We start from the raw sequence: 15,886 nt of genomic DNA, 5'->3' as shown, positions 1-15,886 counted from the left end.
AAAGAAAGAAAGAAAGAAAGAAAGAAAGAAAGAAAGAAAGAAAGAAACTTGGCAGACATAACCTTAACCAAGTGATCAAATTAACGTTACCAAAGATGGGCAAACTGACATCAAGTGCCTCCTGATGTAACGCACTGAGAAAATCACAACATCACTTTTGTGTATTACAGCCAAAAATTATATAACCTGAGTCTAATCATGAAGAAACATCAGACAAACCCAAATTGAGGGACATTCTACAGAATGCCTTGCTACACTCTTCAAAAATGTCCATGTCATGAAAGACATGAAGAAGTAACAAGTAAAAGCAATGCATGTTACTCAACTAGATCCTGGATCAGGAATTTAAAAAAAAGAAAAAAATTATCAAAGCAGACATTATTGGACAATGGTAGAACCTGAATAACAATATTGTAACAATGTTATGTTTCCTAAATGTGATAATCAGACTATGGTTATGTAAGAAAATGTTCCTGTTCTTATGAAATGAAAGCCGAAGCATTTAGGAGTCAAGGGCCATGGTGTCTGCAATGATGCTCAATGGTTCAGTTATGTGCACACATATACAGAGAGAGAATGATAAAACAAATGTGGCCAACAAAAGTTAACAATTGGTGAATTGTGGGAGAGCATACAAGAGTTCTTTGAACACTTCTTGCAACTCTTCCATAGCTGGAAACTACTTCAAAATAAAAAGTCAAAAAACTTAAAACCTACAGTGACTATGCATCTCAGAGTAACAAAGTCCTTATGAGACCATAAAATCTAGGGGCACCTGGGTGGCTCAGTCGGTTGGGTGTCCAACTTCAGCTCAGGTCATGATCTTACAGCTCGTGAGTTTGAGCCCCACGTCAGGCTCTGTGCTGACAGCTCAGAGCCTGGATGGAGCCTGCTTCGGATTCTGTGTCTCCCTCTCTCTCTCTACCCTCCTCTGCTCATGCTCTGTCTCTGTCTCAAAAATAAACATTAAAAAAATTTAAAAAAAAAATCTAGGCTGCTGTTAAGTCTCTAACATCTGCTTCTATATCCCTGCTCTCTCACTCCATTCCATCCACCCATTTTTCTCACTGTTCTTGAACATAACAAGCACATTCTTGTCTCAAAACCTTTATATGTCCTATGCCCTTTGCTTAGAATATTTTTCTTACAGATATGACATGGGTCACTCGGAGAAGGCTTGAACTAATCACTCTGTTAAAATTGGAACTTCCCTTCTCCAAATACCATCCTCTTTCCTGTTTTACTTTTCTCCACAGACCTTATTAACACCTTACACACTATAAGCTTTATTTATTTATATAATCACCTCTCCTTCCCCACTAAAATATCAGTTCCATTATAGGAAGGGTTTTTATCTGTTTTGTCCATCACTGTGTCTCTAGACCCTGAAACAATGCCTGGCACACACTAGGCTCTCAATAAATAAGTACTGAATGAATACATTTTATGTTACTTTTCTGGTTCATTTAATAAACATCTGTTTCCTTCTGATCTACTTTACTATTTTGTCCAAATCTGCTGCTCACATTCAGTTCACTTCTCATTTATAAAAAACAATTCAGTTATAACAAACAACAGAAAGAAGAAGCAACACATCCTCCTTTTATCAAATATATTTTTTTCAAATATATGAAGGATCATTGTCTGTGAATCCTCAGTTTTACTGTCAGGCTGTGGAAGGGGCAGAAATAACTCTGCAGAATGTTGGAAAGTGAGCTTCCCAGAACCATCACCTCCTACCCCTCTTTTCAGCATCAACTAGAAGGGATGTCAGGAAGCAGGAATTCCCCTCCTAGACTGAAGTGTCCAGCAAAAGGCCATGGTGATGATAGCCAAGTAAAAACTGTGACCCTCTTGTGTTCTATCGGTTTTCCATATACCACCTACCTGCAAAAGATCTGAGTTTTGCTCAAATTTTAACAGCCCTGGACCTTTACCATCAGCGCCACTGCATTTGATATGGAAAGAAGGGAGGCCCTGTGCAGGGAGAGAACTCTAGTAAGCACTGACTTACGCTGTGAGTAGAGCAGGATTTGAAACTCCAGAAGAGCACAAGTAAAAAGCTGAAACACATTTTCCACCCCAAGCAGTTCAAAGACCTCTCTGACAGGAAAGTCAAATAAGGGAAGCTCATTAGTACTTGGTCTCTGGCAGATTATTGGCCCATAAACTCCAGAAAATTTCAAGGACCGGCCAGGAGGTGGAAGTGGCACCTCGTAGAGTACATTGTATATGTAGCTCTCAAGGGGCAGTGGAGGGGGCTGAGGTGAAGTGACTGCCTGGTGAAGTTGTTCCAGAACACTCCGGCATGCTTTCATGAAGGACATGGGTGTTATGAGGCAAATGCACTTAGAGACGTAGAGCGTGTCCCGGCTAATGTCGTAAGAGTTGAAGCGCTGAAGCTTAGTCCCAGGAGTGCCTTCACCATCGTCCATGCCACTGTCATCTTGGCCATCAGCAGACGGAGAATGTAGGATATCATACTCAGCATTATGCATGTGGTAGAGGGTCTGCATTGCACTGCAGATCTGTTTGCTAGTCACCTCCTCATAAAACGTGAGGGCAAACCCAAATGTCCGAGAGCCATCCTCCCTTGTGATAATAAAGGCATGGAACTGGGGCTCCCTGGGATCAGCCTGGGTCTTGAATGCCAGCCCTTTGGGCATGCATAGCTGCAAAAGACAACAAGGAAACAAGTGGTGAGAACTCACTGTTGGTCCTCTTCAGAATACCATCGCTGTTGATTTACTCACAGAGTACCTATTATGCTAGGTGTTTGAGAGATCAAGATCAATACAGGAAAAGATCTGTCCTCAAGATCGTCAATTCTAAGACGTGCAAGTAAATAAAATTACAATGCAGTTATCAGGGCTATCCAGTAACAAAGTGCTAGGGTAACACAGAATGGACAACCCAACCCAAAAACATCAGAAAAGGCTTGTTGATGAGGTTATGTTAGAATTCATGAGGTAAACAAGGGAGAGAAGGGTATTTCAGGGACAGGGAGAAAATGCCCAAAGATAAGGAGGTAAGAGAAAGCTTGGAGAATTTAAGTAGGTAGTTAAGCATGACAGCATTTATTGGGAAAGGATGCTAGAAATATACCTAAAAACTAGACAGATAAAATTTTGCACCTAAAAATAAACATAAAGTTTTAGATTCTTATCAGCTCACAAAATTCTGCCATCAAGAGAACCTTCTCTTTTCACAGAAAAAAGGGAGCATTGCACATAAAAGAGATGACATAATCAGGATAAAGATGCAGTTTTTTTCACTTTAACTCAGATGGGTTATATAAAGAAACTTAGATAGCTAATCAAACTGACCTACATCAATTGGTCCCCATTTTCCAGGCTTACAAAAACCAGGCTATACAAATGATCTACCAGCAGCCTGGGTTAACAAATAAAAGGATATAACATATTACCTTATGGTATATCCATTACCTTTGGACTTGACTTCCCAAAACCTAGATGTTTCTAGAATACAGCATGTCAAAAATAAAATAAGCACTGAACCAGGAGTCAAATAACTTGAGGTTAATACTCAGTTTCCTCATCTGTGAAATGAAGATAATACAGTCTACTCTGCCTACTTCACAGGGTTATTATGTGCATCAAACAAGATCATCCTCTAAAAAAGTACAGAAAGCTATTAAGAATTAATACAGGCAGTACAAAGATGTGATGAAAAGCATAGCACTGGAACCAGACTATGGCATAGTGATCAAATTGTAGCTCAACTGCTTCTTAGTCATGTGACTTTAAACACATCACTCTTTGGATCTTAGTTTCTTCATGTATAAATATGTGTGTGTGTGTGTGTGTGTGTGTGTGTGTGTGTGTGTGTGTATTTAATATCATCTACATAAGGGGTCTTATGAAGATTACGTGAGTTAATTCATGTAAAATGCTTATCACACTGCCTAGCACAAGGTGAATACTCAATAAAAGTTAGATTATTCACAGTAGTATTCTTCTACATGAGATTTAAAATGTTGTCCTATCTAAAATTATGATGAAACAAAATACCCATTTCTGCAGTATCACTCAGACATATATACAACCCAGATTGAGAGAAAACTGCTTTAAACCGGACTCACTGTGCAATCTCAATGCTATAAGCAACCAGTAGCTCAGTACCACAAAGTTCAATGACCCAGTACTATGTATTTGTCTGACAAAACAGAAACACACTGTGACTTTTCAGTGTATTTCATACATCCTGAATATCTGATTTGTTGATCAAAATGTACAATCATAAATAATAATCATATAACCCCTTCTTCAAAAGTTCCTGGTAGTTAGTGGAATCACTGCTACCACACCCTGGACTCACAATTCCACTATAAATTACTTTGTAAATTACTTCATACTTGTAGCTAACAAATACTAACCATTCCCACTGCATCTTGGTCAAAGGGATTCCATTCTACATTCTCAGGGTATCGGGCAAGGACCTTGGACTTGAATGTTCGTCTCAGTGGTGTCTGCTCAAAATTTTCTCCTGCAAGAAAAAGAATGAAGCAAATCATCTCTACAAAGTCCCTTGAAATCACAATGTTATGAATGTCTGAGCTTGGTAGTCCAGCAAGGTACAGAAGTAAAGGCAAAGGGGTTATGTTAGTATGCCAACCATCTAAGAACAGGAAAGGTATTAAAGTCATTAGGTAAGCAAGAAGCTGAAAAGGTTTAGCATGGTTAATACTGGACACAACTATCTTTTCTTTTCTTGAAAATGAATTATTACTACAAACCCAATGGTTAACCTTCCTGGGAGAGTGGAGAAAGTGCAAGGAATGACAAAGGATTATATCCATCCTTTCCCCCCCCAAAAAAACCACAATTTAGTGTGCTTTAAGTCAACTGATAACATAGAAGCATAAATGATTTTAAATTCAGAATCAAGTATGCATTTCTATGATCTCAGAAAAAAACACCAAGGGACTAAAAGATTCAAGAACATTAAGAAAGCAGATTTCAGGGTAAATCTAATGAGCCATTTTGTCAATTCAGAATCATTTGAAATTCTGAAATTCTCCTTTGTTCCTCCTTTCCCCCTAAAAACAGAGTATACTGAAATAAAGAACATTAAAGTGAAAAAAGGAAGAACCAAAGAACCCACCACCTAGAGGGACACAAATATGAAAAACCTACTGGTCAAAAAAGGCACAAGAAAGTTAGAAGGTCAAAGGGTACAAAATGCCACTGTAGAGACATATGTAAGAGCCACCAGAAAGCTTCGGGTGTTCTCAATTTTGTTTTGTTTTTACCTTCAGTCGTACTGGAAATGAAAGGGCTGGCACCATCCCTGGCTTTAGAAGCCTGTATGTACTGGCATAATGCTATATGATAAATGAAATAACAGAGTATTACAATAAAGCAATGTTATTCAAACTTTTTTGACCATGACTCCAGTATGAAACAAGCTTCACATCATGGAGCAATAAATACATACATGATGCGTGCATATAAATTTGTCTAAAACAAATTTCGCAAAATAATACTTACCTTACTTTGTGGGATGCCCTCTCATAATTTCTACTCTATATCATTAAAACCAAATATACTAATTGCAGACCTACTAACACAATTCATGGTTTGAAAAAACATTACAATACAGCATAATAAGATGAAGCGCTCAACAGATACAAAATTACCATAAAGTCACTGGTACTTTATCCAAAAGTATCCTGTCCCAAATACTGCTTTTCCAAAGGAGTTAAGGAGTAGGGGGCAAATTAAATGCACCTAAATATTTCAAATAAATAAATTTAGTAGGACTCATGGAAAAATATGTGGAAAACATGATCAAAAACAATTCAACTGAATTCTATACCTGTTTATTGAGTAATTATGTCATAAAAGGGCCCGAGGTACTGTGGGAGATAGCAATGAACTAAATCAAGTACCCATCCTCAGGACCTTATACTCTTAACTGTATAGGAAAAAGAACATATACAAATAACCACTTCACAGAGAGGTTACTGTCTGGCAGCCTCCAGATTTTTAGTCTATGTGGTCCAACCATTCAGAGCACGCTTGTAGAGGACCCTGTTTACATGTTCTAGTTGATAATATAAATTCTATTCCAACTACAGTTTTTCTAAGTTGGTTTGGAACACAAAGGACCTGGTGATTAAGGAAGACATATTGTCCACAAACACAGGGCTGGGATAAATGTAAAGTCAGATAGTCCTTCACTCTAAATCATCCCAGAGGCATCTCAAGTTTCTAAAGAATTTATAACAATTCTGAAGTGCCTGTTCCAGAAATTAATAATGATTCCAGTCAGAAAGTTATCACTTTTATAACTAAAACCTTCACTTCCACTTTCTCTCAGGTTTTGTCCATCATCAGAAGTCCACTTATTCATAATTTTCAACTTCTGACAAGACTCAACCTTCCTTCTATTAATAAAGCCAGTAGAGCAATTTCAATACTTCCCATTTCCTGATCCTTCTTCCAAACTTAGTTTTCTGAAGCTCTTCTCCAGCAAATTTCATCTCTCAAAATACATCTGGTAATCTTCACTAAAGAAGAGTGGCAAAATCAGCAGGCAGCTGGTAACAGTGGTAGTAACAAAGCCCTATAGCTATATACAGCTAATCTCAAGCTTTCGGTAATACCTGCGAAGAGCCCACCATGGCAAGCCTGCACTTACTGTACAAAAAAATTAAACAGCAAGCAGCTGACATAATGATCTTGTCTATAGTCTGAGAGTCTCAGAATGTTTATTTAAACTATATTCAGTTCTAAGAAGATAACTATGTCTTTCTTCCAAGCTTCATTACTTTTAGTTGTCAGTTTGCTCATTTCTTCCTTACTAGGCCAGAAAATCCCCTCACTAAAAACCACAAAATATTTGAACATAAACAGGAATCAGGGCAGTTACCACTGTCCCTAATGAAAGCCTTTAGAGAAAGATATTTTTCTAAGATGGCTGTGCCCCTTAAGACATGATGAACATTCAAAAGATGGAACAGGGGACTATTTTAAACAGCAGAGAGGAGGGGCGCCTGGGTGGCGCAGTCGGTTAAGCGTCCGACTTCAGCCAGGTCACGATCTCGCGGTCCGTGAGTTCGAGCCCCGCGTCAGGCTCTGGGCTGATGGCTCGGAGCCTGGAGCCTGTTTCTGATTCTGTGTCTCCCTCTCTCTCTGCCCCTCCCCCGTTCATGCTCTGTCTCTCTCTGTCCCAAAAATAAATAAAAACGTTGAAAAAAAATTAAAAAAAAAATAAACAGCAGAGAGATGAAGCCAAAGGGAAAAATGATGAGCTGACCTGGAGTACAAAGAGGAGGAAGAAGCTAAGAATCACAAGGAGAAATGGTCTTCAGATCCTCTGTCCCCATCACCTCTCTACCTCCTGCCCCTTCTTCAAACAAGCTAAGTAAAAATTTCTTATTAAAGAGTCAGGTTCTGAGTAAAGGCACCAAAGAGAGTGCCAATCTTAGACATAAGTCTTTTTGTGTATTAGACTGGACCAGTATCAGGAACCTAGTGTTTTCACTGCAGGGGGAAAGGGGATGTATAAAGAGGTATGAGAGCCCTGAGATCAAATTATGTTTATTAAAGAATCCTATGAAGAGCATTAGAAAAGTCGCAGGGTAAATGGATTCACAAACCTAAGATATTTTTATTAAAACAATTCAGTCTTTCATAATATAGTGAGGGATGAGTTTTGAGAATAAGTGGCAGGGACTTAATGCCACAGAAACACCTACATACCCCACCTCCTGAGACCTGTACATATGTCACAGGTCCCTTAAATCCTCAATTATTCAGACCTTTGGAAATTCAAACAATATTAGGAATAAGATATCACAACCACAACCGTCCTATTGTCCTGAAACCGTAACTACTTATTTGCCCAACACATACAGAGTCCACAAATGTCAGCAATTCTGGATACCAAGAACTAAGGCCCATTTCTAACAGCAACTTAAAAATTAGTCAACTAGGTATAGATCTATCTTTGTGAATCTGTCCCTGGGGAAGTACAATTCAAATAAATCATAACAGATTTTTTTTTTAAGACTGCACGCCTTACAAGGACTTCTATTAGGTTCTTTGTTTACTTGTTCTGCTTTGACCAAGTCAGAAACAAACTGACATTTGTATTGCTATTAGCCTGTTGGTACTAGGTTGATTTGAATAACCCTAAATGTAGGATGCTTACAAATGAGAAGCTTCAAAGGAGCCCCTAAACTCTGAAATTATTTACAGAATTTTGTATGAAAATATGTGCATTCTTCTCAAGAGAAAACACAATTTTTATCAGATTCTCAAAGGGTTCCATGACCCAAAAAAATCAGAAACCACAGCTCCAAGTGTTTCTATTTTGGGCAGGAAACATTTGACCACTTACAGATTAACCTAAATGGGTAGGTTTACATACAGTCTAAAATAAAATATATTCACTACTAAATAACTGCTTTCTGGGTTGATGTTGACTCAAAACAGGACATTATTTTCTCCTTTTTTATCATAAGAAGACTATGGATGCAAATTTCTCTCTTTAAATATACACATATATGTGAACAAGTTAAAAAAATATTATCCTCAAAACTTCTGTCTGAAGTCATCTGAAAAATCATCAGAAAATGTCCACCAAGTTTCAATCTGTGGGGAAAGCAACAGTTTTGAAATGGTAGAGCAGATATAAAAAGGCATGTCCCAAACAACAACATGAGAAAGACCCAATACAGTCAAATCTCCATCTGGTTTATGTTAAATTACACAAAACTTCTCCAGAACACAGTGTTAGCTTAAATTCAAGCAAAACAAAAGTAACCATCAGTTCCTAGGAAAGTGTCTACAGGACACATTTGTTATACCTACATCTTGGATTATATATACCAAATAAAAAGAGTATTTCAATTTCTAAACCTAACAGTAATCAGAGTTGACATACACTTAAGAAACTTTCCATAAAATTTGAAGTCTGAAAAAAAAAAGAGAAAACAGAGCAAGAGCTAAGGGCATTTTTGTATCTCATCCCTTAAAAGAGATGGGAAGGATAATACAAATATCTGTGAAACTACAACTGAAAAAAAGATGACTCTGTCAACAGAATAATTAATATCTAGCATGATGGAGGTTCTGCTTCCAGTCATAGAAGAGTAGCTCCTATGAGACCAAATCTCTTGCAGATAACTATGAATTCTAGACAGAAAATAAAAAAAAACAACTACTTGAAGATACTAGGGAACAAAAGGCAGGCAGATCATGAGGGAAAGAGAGGGTCAAAATTTGGAAGAAGGTAATGACACCAAGTGTCCCTTCTTATAGCTTTTGGCTGGGCAGATCCCAGTCTGTGCCATGAAAGATGGCTAAAATTCAGATAAAAATTCACAGTTTTACTAGCTTCACAAACCAGAAGACAAACTGTAAGGCAACCAACACAGATAAGTGAGGGTGGGAAATTCCAAAGAGAACCCGAAGAAGGTGCCTCAAACTGTGTATAAATTCTGCTGAAATCTCTGGCTAATCCCTGAACTATGCATGCATGGAACAGACCTCAGGCAAGTTAGGGCTAAAAGAACTGAACTGAGATTTAAACTGCCATTCACTGCAGGGGACAAAACAAACAAAATTCAGTGTTCTTTGGAGGAAGGTAATGGAATCCAGACTGTCTACAACATGTCATACTCAATAACAAGGACAAAACCCAACAAAACTATTCAGCATATAAAGAAATAGAAAAAAAAAAAAAAAGAAAGAAAGAAAGAAAGAAAGAAAGAAAGAAAGAAAGAAAGAAGAAAAATTGACCCATTCTCAAAAGAAGAGTCAGTCAACAGGAACTGATCATGACTTGATCCAAATACTGGGATTAACAGACAAGGATTTGAAAACAGCTATGATCATAATAAATGAACAAATAGTTGATCTCAACAGCAAAAATAGACTATAATTCAGAAGATGGGCTTAACAATCTGCTGATTGGGAATGCAGAAGAGTTAGTGAACTTAAAAAGAGCAAAAAAAGTATCCAATCTGAAAAACAAAGAGAAAAAAAGATTAAGGAGAAAAGGAGAGTGGGGGAGAGGACCCCAGAGATCTCTGGGGCAACAAGCCTGATATACATATAATTGAAGCCCCGGAAAAAAAGGAGAGCAAATGAGGTTTTAAAAGAAGTTTTTTTAATTGAAGAAATAATAATAAAAATTTTCCCAAATTGGGTAAAAGACACAGATTTACAGATTCAAAAAGCTCAATGGATTCCAAGCAGGATACATACCAAGAAAATAAAAACTGTACATCACAAACTTTAAAAAAAAGGAAGAAAGAAAGAAAGAAAGAAAGAAAGAAAGAAAGAAAGAGAAAGGAAGAAAGAAAGAAAGAAAGAAAAGAAAGAAAGAAAGAAGGAGAAAGAAAGAAAGAAAGAAGAAAACTATTAAGGAGAAAATCTTGAAAGGAGACAGAGAAAAATGATACATTAAGGAAAAGAAATGATTGAAATTACCATGGCTTTCTTACCAGAAACAATAGAGATCAGAAGACCTGGAACACCATCATACAAGTACTGAAACAAACAAATAAAAACCTGTCAACCCAGAATTCTATTAGCAGAAAAAAATCTTTCAAAAATGAAGGAAAAATCAAAACATTTTCAAGTAAAACAAAACTAAGAGAATTCACTGCTACCATGCAGTGTACTGCTACAAGAAAAGCCCATCCCAGTAAGTTATATACTATATGATTCCACATACATAACATTTTGAAATTACATTTTAGAAATGAAGAACACATTGGTGATTGCCAAAGGTCAGAAATGGGGAGTATGGGGTGTCTATAAAAGGGCAACCCACAAGAATCCTTGTGGTGATGAATTATTCTGTGTCTTGAGTACAGTAATGTCAATATCCTGGTTGTGAGAGCATCCAATAGCATTGCAAGATGTTACTACTTGGTAGAGGGTAGAGAGTCGTCTCTGTATTATTTCTTACAACTGCATATGAATCTAAAATTTCCTCAAAAAAAAGTTTAATGTCTTTAAAAACTACATTCTTTAATTTAAAAAAAATTTTTAGGGGTGCCTGGGTGGCTTAGTCAGTTAAGCGTCCGACTTCGGCTCAGGTCATGATCTCCTGATTCGTGGGTTCGGGCCCCATGTTGGTCTCTGTGCTGACAGCTCTGAGTCTAGAGCCTGCTTCAGATTCTGTCTCCCTCTCTTTCTGCCCCTCCCCTGATCGCACTCTGTCTCTGTCTTTCAAAAAGAAATAAATGTTAAAAAATTTTTCAAAAAAAAAATTCTCTTAGGGACGCTTGAGTGGCTGAGTTGGTTAAACACCCGACTTCAGCTCAGGTCATGATCTCATGGTTTGTGGGTTCAAGCCCCACGTCAGGCTCTGTGCTGACAGTTGGGAGTCTTGAGCCTACTTCGGTCTGTCTGTCTCTGTCTCCATCTCTCTCTCTGCCCTCCCCCGCTTGCGCTCCCTCTCTCTCTCTCTCTCATAAAATAAAAAAACTTTTAATGATTTTAACAACCTGTCAAGGTTTTAAAGCAGAGGCTTCAAGCAATACAATTCAAGCATTCAAAGCTATACCTTGGACTGAGCTCTTCAAAGACAGCTGAACTCTATCTTTCCCTTCAGGCCCAAAACAGAAGTGTCACATGGGCTGCCTCATCTCACCACATCCACACCAATCCTATAAGGTCTAATTCACATTATCTACAGCAAGAGTAGTAGAATTTTTTTCCTCTGGGAATGGATACAACCAGGTTATTATGCCTTCATTTGCATACTGGCATTCTGGGATGTCCTAAAACTGATCATTTTGGTGACAATGGTGACCAATTCAGGGCCACTCGTGCTATAAAGTTTACTTCCTGCACTAAAAGATGTCACTATATTTTTCCTGTTAGAAACATTTCTAAAACAGACTGCCCATGAAAATTGTGTTACTACCAACCTACACTTGGTTTCTTGCGCATGCTGAAAAACCAGCTTGTGTTTCACCTTTAATTCACTTGCTGCCTCAGCATTCTCCTTATCTTCCAGATAATTTTCTGAACCCCTGTAAATCAGAAATCGTTTCCTGCCATCTTTGACTGATGGGACACATTGCAGTAAGAGAAGGGAATGAAAATTTCTACCTAAACAAAAATTAACATTGCTATTCCTTTTAGATGGCCATTTCATTACTATCAGCACTTTTTAAATGGAGATAGCTTAAAAAACACAGTAAGGGGGCGCCTGGGTGGCTCAGTCTGTTAAGCATCTGACTTTTGATTTTGGCTCAGGTCATGATCTCACGATTTGGGAGATTGAGCCCTGTGCTGAGCATGGAGCCTGCTTGGGATTATCTCTCTCCCCTTCTCTCTTTGCCCCTCCTCCGCTCACCTGCATGCATTCTTTTTCTCTCTCAAAATAAATAAATAAACATTTTTTAAAAACACAGTAAGACTAGGTATGTTTTGGTAGCTACAGAAAACCATTTAACACTATACTCATCGCTCTCCCTCACGTCTTCTACATATGAAATTGAGGCAAATTTACAGCTTCTGCAGCAGAAAGAGGGTAACTGCTCCTTGAAGAAACAGGCTGTACCCTGGCCCACATGACCAGGTGACTTGTGCTCAAGAGTCAGACATTTACAAATACCCAAAATGCAGGGAGTGAGCTGCCCCCCACTTTGGACACACCACAAGGCCTCTTTTAAGGCAATAACCCAGAAAAGCTGCTCACCAGACTTTTCAATAAAAGCAACAGAAACCATCTGTTACCCCTTTGTGTTCCCCTTGAGGTACATTTGTTCACTTTCTTTCTCAACATATTTTGTCAGATAACTTTCGATTTAGGTATACAGCCATTACTTTTTTTGATGCTTTACCTCCTGCTTGACATATTCCAGGCACCATACCTAGTCCAACTCCTGCATCTAATATTTCTAAAATGGCTGAACTTCTCAGGTACCCAGTTTTTTTTTTTAAGTTTATTTCTTTATTTTGAGAGAAAATGAGAGAGAGAGAGAGAGAGAGAGAGAACAGGGGAGGGGCAGAGAGAGAGGGAAACACAGAATCCCAAGCAGGATCCCAAGCAGGCTCCATGCTCAGCACAGAGCCCAAAGCAGGGCTTGAACTGTGAGATTATGACGAGCCAAAATCAAGAGTCAGTTACCCAACCAACTGAGCCACCTAGGAGCCCCTGATGTACCCAGTTTTAACAAGAGTCTGAGGTTTAAAAAACAAAAAACAAAAAACAAAAAAAACAAGAGTCAGAGGTTTGAGAACCGATCCAGACAGGACTGCTCCAAACAACAGGTAGGACAAAACTTTGGTAACAAGGTGTCAAGTATAGGCATTGCCTCCCTTTTAGCCCAGCCAAAAACCCTACAGGGCATACATCCATTGGGCTAACATCTGTAACTTAGATAATCTGTTCTGTTTTGTATGGGAAGCAACAAGCTATCAAATTCATGGTCTTTCAGAGCAGTCTAACCAACCCCTCTTGTGAGCTGGATATACATATACTGTACTGAATTACATACAGTACATACTGAATTACTAAAATAGAGTAAGAACTCCCAGAGGCTATACATATGCTATAGGCACTTTTCTCTAAAAGCTAGCCCCTCCAGTAAAACAGGCTTAGGCAAACCCAGTGAACTGGGATCTCTAAGTAAGAAATGGCAAAAGACAAATATGAGCAATCTTCATGCTCTCCTTAACACCAAATTGTAAACTAATCAGGCTAAATTAACTGTAAGCAACAACCCAGAACGCAGGAGACAGAGTTAAGATCCCACCTTGGCTACTCACTAGTTGTGTGACCTAAACAATTTACTGAGTCTTGTGGGTCTCACTTTCCTCACCTAAAAGATAAAGAAGTAGAGGACGATCTATAAAGGTTTTTCTAGCTTCATCATCTCATGACTTAATGACTGTTGGGCCTCAAGTCTGACCCAGCATGGAAATTGTCCCCTTTGAATTATGAGAAGGCATGCTTTAGTTCTCCCTCTGCTGCCTCTCTCCCCAAAACCCCATGAGAACAACATAAGGGTAGGGGTCAGGGTGGCATAGCCACAGAATGAAAATGAAGGTGAGAGCAGCAAAATTTTAGAAGCTGAAAAGGAGATGGATGAGTGGTTCCTGACAACAGACTAGAGAAAGCTAAGATATAATACAACCTCCAAAAAGCTCAGGAACTTGTAGCATCAGGCACTTATGGAAGTAGGGATAAAAATGGAACTAAAAACAGAAGGACTGGTTAAAAGTCTATTGAAGATGGCATCAGCTCATGAAGATATAAATTGTTTTAGAACTGTAAAATGGAACATTATTCAGCCATTAAAAAGAATGAAGTACTGTTAGATGCTACAATACAAATGAACCTTGAAAACATTATGCTAAGTGAAAGAAGCCAGACACAAAATGCTACACATTGTATTACTCTATTTATATGAAATATTCAGAATAGCCATACATAGAAACAGAAAGTGGCTGCCAGGGGACTAATTGCTAATAGGTGTGCAGTTTGTTTGGGATGACAGAAATGTTCTAGAACTAGATAGTGGTGATGGCTGCAAAACACAGTGAGTAAACTAAAAACCATTGAAGTGTACATTTTAAGATGGTTTATTTATGTTACATGAATTATATCTCAATTTTTTAAAATAAAAGAACTAGACCCCACCTTACTCCCATTCTACTCCCACAAGGGATAAATGAAATGAGTGAGGTCTCAGTCAAAATGGGTGATGGTGGTCATAGGTACAGACTTCCAGTCATGAAATAAATAAGTCCTGGGGCTGTAGTGTACAGCATGGTCACTATAGTTAACAATACGATATTGTATATTTGAAAGTTGCTAAGAGAGTAGACCTTACAAGTTCTTATCACAAGAAAAAAAAAATGTAACTATGTGGTGACAGATGTTAACCAAACTTACTGTGATAATCATTTGCCATATATGTACATATATCAAAAATCGTTATGTTGTACACCTAAAACTAATACAATATTATATGTCAATTATATATCAATTGAAAAATAAAAACAAATTTTAAAGAATGGGTATCTATACTTGGGATTATAGTCGAGGCATTAAGCATCAACATCTGGGAAACCACGGGCACAGCTGAGAGCAAGGGTATCATTCTAAAAACAGAAAAATAAGAAAAATCTTACATACTGAATGTTGAGACTTCCCAGTGCTCTTCCACTATTTGGCTCTCACAAAGTTGACGACTAGAATTACTCCCTTGAGGCAGAGATTTAGAGGAACGTTTTATGTGAATCTGACGAGCCCAAGAAAAAAGACCAAGAGATACTCATACTACAGGGAAGAAACTATGCAGCCAGATCATTCTATACTGAACCTCAGTAACCAATGCCCCACTATTATAAACATCAAGCTTCCAATCAGCTTCTTGGTGCATTATTCTTAAGTGTAAATGGATAGCCAGAGAATCATGAGATATATGGCGAAAGGCTCTAAGATTAAAGAAAGATACCTCTTGCCAATCAATCAATGCAACTTTGAGAAAATAGAAAATTATGCAGAAAAAAAAAGCTTCAAAAATTACTATCTGGGGCACGTGGGTTGCTCAATCTGTTATGCGTCCAACTTCAGCTCAGGTCATGATCTAAAGGCTCATGGGTTCAAGCTCTGCATTGGGCTCTGTGCCGACAGCTCAGAGCCTGGAGCCTGCTTTGGATTCTGTGTCTCCATCTATCTCTGCCCCTCCACTGCTCTAGCGCTCTATCTCTCTCAAAAGAACAAAATAAACATTAAAAAAAAAAAAAAAAAAGGACTATCTTGGGGCCTAGAAGCAACAACTCCCGAGTGACAAGCACAGCTAGCACCCAGATCTTGGTTTCTAATACTATTCACCAATAAAAAGAACCAGGATTGCTTAAAGAAATGGTTCATTCTTTAACTG

At 38.2% G+C, this 15,886-nt stretch overlaps 1 protein-coding gene across 5 annotated transcripts in view; it reads right to left on the bottom strand.

Moving 5' to 3' along the window:
* Positions 1-15,886, bottom strand: part of DENND5A (DENN domain containing 5A) — a 118,608-nt gene that overhangs the window by 74,294 nt on the left and 28,428 nt on the right. For 3 of the 5 annotated variants that reach the window (XM_040456922.1, XM_040456923.1, XM_040456925.1), the window contains exons 2-4: positions 5,273-5,344; positions 4,397-4,506; positions 2,015-2,672 (exon numbers count right to left, since the gene is read on the bottom strand). In XM_040456922.1, coding sequence (XP_040312856.1) covers positions 2,015-2,672; positions 4,397-4,506; positions 5,273-5,344 — 840 coding nt within the window. The remainder of the gene's footprint in view (positions 1-2,014; positions 2,673-4,396; positions 4,507-5,272; positions 5,345-15,886) is intronic. The other 2 variants (XM_040456924.1, XM_040456926.1) reach the window with 1 other exon arrangement.

Source organism: Herpailurus yagouaroundi, unplaced genomic scaffold (assembly GCF_014898765.1).
Source record: "Herpailurus yagouaroundi ecotype Mexico unplaced genomic scaffold, PumYag 218, whole genome shotgun sequence".
NCBI classification, from domain to species: domain Eukaryota; kingdom Metazoa; phylum Chordata; class Mammalia; order Carnivora; family Felidae; genus Herpailurus; species Herpailurus yagouaroundi.
Note: the sequence above shows the minus strand (reverse complement) of the source record. Positions and strands in the feature narration are given on the sequence as shown.